General features: G+C 26.7%; 1 protein-coding gene across 1 annotated transcript; it reads right to left on the minus strand.

Annotated features, from left to right (window-relative positions):
• Positions 1-4,622: 4,622 nt before the first annotated feature.
• EIN_363400 (hypothetical protein) lies at positions 4,623-5,444 on the minus strand (the record flags this gene model as incomplete). Its single annotated transcript, XM_004257670.1, has 1 exon — positions 4,623-5,444. The coding sequence occupies one exon, from the start codon at positions 5,442-5,444 to the stop codon at positions 4,623-4,625; it is 822 nt and encodes a 273-aa protein (XP_004257718.1).
• Positions 5,445-5,987: the final 543 nt, after the last annotated feature.

Genomic DNA, 5,987 nt, shown 5'->3' on the forward strand with positions numbered 1-5,987 from the left:
AATTCTGTTTTTAAATGTTTAATCTATTGTCAATCTATGATTTGTATTATAATTAATGACATTGCGAAAGATAAAAATGGAATTGTATTAATTAATAAATTAACTATTAATTATTATAATTTAACCATATCTGCACCTAAAATTTACTAATAAAATTAATAAATTTACTATTAAATAATTATAAAAACCATAATTATCATTTTATTTATGCTCAAATCCAAATAGAATGAACATGAATTGATTCATTTGACACAACGTATCGAAGCCGTGGTTGTCGTTGTGTATCTCTTTTGAACTATATAAGTGTTGAGTAGTTTTCATTACTTTTCAGACCCACCATTTGATCAATTTTTGAAACAAATTATAGTATAAATTATAATAAAATAATTAATGTTTTTAGTTATTTTGTTCTTCTTTATAAAAGTATGTGCTTAAATCCCAAAATGTTACATATATTTACTGTAATAAAATGAACAATATAGTCCATCAAATAGTAAGAAAGTTGTTGAATATCATTATTTAATAATTAGTGGATAAAGGAATAAGAACCCATTTAAGATAAACAACAATTCAACTTTCACTTTGGCACCATGTATTTCTAATAACGTATTGGGCTTATAACAGTCATTGTCTCCATGATGTTTTCAACAATTTTTATTGAAATGCACTTTTGAGCAAGCATTTTGGCTGGCGGGAAAAACCGCTTCACTTTTATTTACTTGTTTTATTGTATAGAAAAATAACGTTTTTTGGCATTTTGCCGAGTTTTAAAATAAAAAATAATACGGTATGAAGAACCGCTTTAGATCTTTTTTGTCTTTTCGTAACCAAATTCTTATTGTTTTATTATAAAAACTTATCCAATAATTAAATATTGCCTTTTAAAAATGTGAAAAAATAGTGTGTTTTTTCTCGGCATACAAATATTTTTTAACCAAATGTATTGAATAACGTACAAAAACACACAATAAACTTAAATTTATTCACCATACAGAAATGATTGCCGCACTTTCGGATCGTCCACAGTATCCTCCCAGTCTTTTTTAACATTTTTCTGCACTGCGGGAAAAACCGTTTTACTACCATTTACTGATACAATTACACACAATTATAACCAAAGTATCAATTTGCCTCAAATAATTGAGGTTTTTGTAAAAAAGCAAAAAAACTCAAGAAATTATAACGGACATGTGCAGCGCCCTTTTACCGCTTCTGATAATTTACACAAAATTATCCGTCTTACATTGTTTTTATTGACCAATATTAAAAAATTACTTCGTTTATTTTATAAAAAGTTTCAAAAAAGCAAGTACAACGAAATAACGAGTCATTTATCGCATGCTTGACAAGCACTTGAAAAACCGCTGAGAATGGATGCACTCACGTTCAGTTGGTGAGTAAGTCCAAAGTGCGTTTTTTCAGTTTGGCAGTGAAATGCATTTCTGGGCGAATGAGGAATCCAACAAGAGGGGTGTGAAATAAATGTGCAGTCTGTCTTTGCTGAGAGACATTGAAAAGTGGTGTATCAAAAACGTGTGCTAGGTTATATATTTACTGTGTTGCTCGAGAGGTAATAGATTTGACTGTTGAGTATTTGTTTAATGGATGATTAAAAAAATGAAAAAAAATTATAAAGGAGTGAAAGGGGGTGTGAAAAAAGGTACACTCGCGGGTTAGTGTTTTTGAGTTTTTTATTTCTGCAAAAAAATGAAAAAATATTTAATAAAAAGTTCATTATTTTTTCACTTAATTATATTAATTTTAAGATTTTTTTGGGTTGTTTTGACCTCAAAGAACAGTTTCGACGTCAATATTATTGCTCCTCCTTTTATCGTTCGGCAAATCCAGCCTTTACTTTACATAAAAAATAATTCACAAATTTCAATAACAAACATCTGCATCTTAAAAAAGTCAGAGAGACTCTTGTAAACCTTGTTTTTTGAATCAAATCGAAGAAAAGGAAAAAATAAACTATACAAAAAACTATAATCATATTATCATTTTACTATTAAATTATCAAAAGCGGTTTTTTTCCACCCCTTTACTACTTATTGATAAACATAATTTACATTTAAAACCTGTTTTATATATATATAACATATCTTCATCAATATATGATCGAAAAATTAACAAGTATTTTTATATTGTTATATTAATTTGATGTCAATATATTAATAATTTATTCAACAAAAATTAACTCTTTTGAAGACAAATTTTTCTTCTAATTGATAATAATATATTTTTAAATATTTTTAATAAAATATAATTTTTAAGTTAACATTATATAAATTCAAAAAATGACCATAAAATTGTTAATTTGTCAAAAAATTATTGTTATACATAACAAATAGTTTTTTTAAACAAAAATAAAGTAAATAAATAATAATTTAATAGATGTTATATTTTATTATAATAAAAAACGTTTTAAATAGTTTTTTTTGCAAAAATTACTACATTTGAATTTTTAAAGGTAATTTAAAAAAGACCAATTGTGTATATAGGTTTGTTTCATTTTTAAGTGGTCATTGCAAAATGTTTTTGGTTTTTTCTTAATTCTAATTATAACGACAGATGAAAACAAAAATTATAATATCAAATTAAACAAAACAAATAAAACAAAAAGCACGAAAAAAGTTGACAACTTAACAAAACTTTTATTTTCAACCTAAAAGTTTTAACATGATCTTGATTTTTTAAATATAATGAATGTTGTTTTGTTCACGTGTTTATTTATCCTCTGTTTATCACAACCAGAACAGCAACTACAACAAGAGGAAGGTGCTTCTGGATGGGGAATCATAAAAAACACACAAACTATCATTATAGAAACTCAAAGTGAAATAAGATTTATGGTTTTAAATCTTGAAAAATTAATATATTTTGTTAAACAGTATTCTGGAGATATTGATACAATTTTTATACAAGATGTCGAACTTTTAATTTCAATTGAAAGGAAAAAACTGGATTTAATGAGGGTATATACATCAAACCAACATTTGGAAGGTCCAGACTTTGTTATTTTTATGAAAAGATTCTACTCTTTATAACTCTCCAGAAGTTATGAAACAATAATATTTAATGTGATGAGTAAATGGTAATATCAACTCAATCCACTTTTTGAAAAAGTGTTACCAACTTTATCTCAGTCTCAACAAAATATTAAACACATAGCCTTTGATTGTATTGAATTATTAAGACGGTTTCTTGGATTACAACTAAAGATGGTCGTTTTATTAAAACCAACCCCCTTTCTCAGAGATGAACAAGTTTCAAGAGATTGCAAAAGACTAATTTCTGCCTTTCTTGTCAACTTACGAGACAAATTACAGTCTTTACCAAATGCATTATCAGTATCTTTAATTTAAGAGGAAAGATTTCTAAAAACAGGCACAGCTTTGGAGCATCGAAGAGCAGCTACAGATGATGATGGTTCTTTTGAACAAGGAGCCACATTTTCGACATTATTAGTAACTTCCCCAAAACCCGTTTCTCGGCTTGGAAGAAAATACACAAGCTTTAAACAGTCTTTTAGAAGGAAGAAGAGAGATGGTTCTCCCAATCCAAAACCACACTAATAAATTCACTAACACTATTATGTCAAATTATTAAATCTTTAAAGCTATTTATACTATTAGTATTATAAACCAAATTTAATTGTATAATTTTGTATTACATAAATAGTTTTTATTTATATAATAATATTTTTTAAAATAAAAAAAAATTTATTTTAATAATAAACACTTTTGGAATGAACTAAAACTTTATATTAAAATGATCAAATACATGTTACACATTTCATTACATATTTACCATATTTTTAAACACTGCTCTACTTATAAATTTACAACAAAATGAAAAGTATGCATATATTTTTTTGAATAATATATTACAATTTATGATGTTTAAAACAATAATAATATTTAATTTTTTAAATTTTAATCAACGTAATTAATTACCACATCGTGTTTTAATACAATTGTTTAATCTTCGTATGTCAACGGATCTTTTTATGTTTCTCACGCGCTTCAAATTTATGTTTTCACGACAATAATATGAACTAATTGACTTTACAATATCACCTATCCAAATTTCTTCTAAATTGGTTAATCCAAAATTATACACCTCAATCACATTGACATCATTTGGAATTTTAAAACATTATTTGTGCCGATCCATTTTGGATCAATTGAATAAAGTACAACATCACCTCCAAAAGAGTATTTATTTTTCAATACTTTGTAAATAGTGTAATCGATACTTCCTTTGAAAACAAAATTGGATCGAATATCGGGAAATTCGATGTTTTTGATATTAAAACAATTGTCAAACATACGAAAGTTTGTGACATCTTGGCTAAGAAAAAGTAACTGACGTGAGTTTGTAATATTTTGATATTTTTAAGTGTGGACTTGGAATGACACAAAGTTCTTCAAGACTCGAATGTATGATATGAGAAACACTAGAATATATAAGAGTCTTTGGAAATACAAATTTTCTCAGATTTTTATTTGTTCGATAACTATAATAACTCATGGAAGTAATTCCTTCTGGAATAACAATTTCTTCAAGTTTGTAATTTTCAAAGTTTATGTATTATAATATGTTTTCCAAATTTGTGTAGTTTAAAAAAATATACCTTTAAAATTATCCACATCTTGTTGAGTGTAACAAAACTCCTTAACTTCAAGCCTTTTCTTGTCTAACATTTCTTTCATCCAGCACGCAGCCTTCACGTTTATTTTTTTGGTGTTAATAGCATCTATTTTTTTAAGTCCAGTAAATTTGTATAAATTGTTTATTGTGACATGACTATTTAATGTTATTGCAGTTAGACGCGTCATGTTCCGTTGAGATCCAAAATGCGTTACATACGACAAATTAAGTGGCTCTATATCACAACTTGAGAACGAATTATCAGCAATGCAAGTGACAGTGTTTGCAACATTTATATCGGATAGTCCGCTCCTATTATTAAACGAATAACATTCAATTTCTTCCGATAAAAAGGCTGGCAAAATATTGTTGTTTACATCACATTGTGTTGTTATAATTTTATTTTTTATATCAAGAAATGCCTTCGAGGAAGATGCTGTTACATCAAAGTCAACTTTCTTGACTCCGGGCGCCGTAACATTTTGAATTGAAGTTAAATATACAAATGCATTTTTCGCGGTTTTAATGATGTTTGTGCCCAAAGTAAGAGCACTTAGACTTTTGCAGTACGCAAAACAATACTCCCCAAACACTCTAATGTGTTCCGAATTAATTTCTTTGATTTTTTTACATTTTTGGAAACAGATGTCTGGAATTTCACGCAAATTACACGACAGTGTTATTGCAATTAATAAATTATTGTACATGAAACAACGAAGTCCAAAATTTATTGTGTTTGTGCAATCCATTGCAGTGATATTTCCATAATCGCCTTTAAACGTATCGTACATAAAAACAGTTGCCTTTTTATAAGAATAGCTGTAAACATCTTTACAAGAATATGCTTTTAAAGGACATATAACATGTCAGCCTTTAATTAAATTGTAATATTTAGAGAGAGGAACCGTGTAATGTACATAGTACTGTTTGTATTTTGAAAGAAATTTGTCGTTTACATTATAGAAATAGAGAGTCTCAACATTTGGAAAACACTTATGCGTTTTCGATGAAACTGAAATTGGATTGAAATGAAACATTTGTGGAATCTCTTAAAAATTTTTTTACGTATTTATACCATTTTTAAAATCGGCAATACAAATAAAATATTTAGAAACAATCATCATCGAGTAGCGGTCTAACATAATTACCATTTAGTTGTTTTTATAAGTTCGTTCTTGTTTTTTATTTTAAAAACAAAAAAATGATGTTTGAAATTTTATATCATAAAGTAATAATTTTTATTTTATTAATATTGTAATTGTTATTTATTCAATTTTTTTTATTAAAACATCGAAGATATTATATGACAGGGTCTTTAAAATTCTTGCTTTTTT

The sequence above is a fragment of the Entamoeba invadens genome, assembly GCF_000330505.1.
Source record: "Entamoeba invadens IP1 unplaced genomic scaffold scaff_1105074725991, whole genome shotgun sequence".
NCBI lineage: Eukaryota > Evosea > Mastigamoebida > Endamoebidae > Entamoeba > Entamoeba invadens.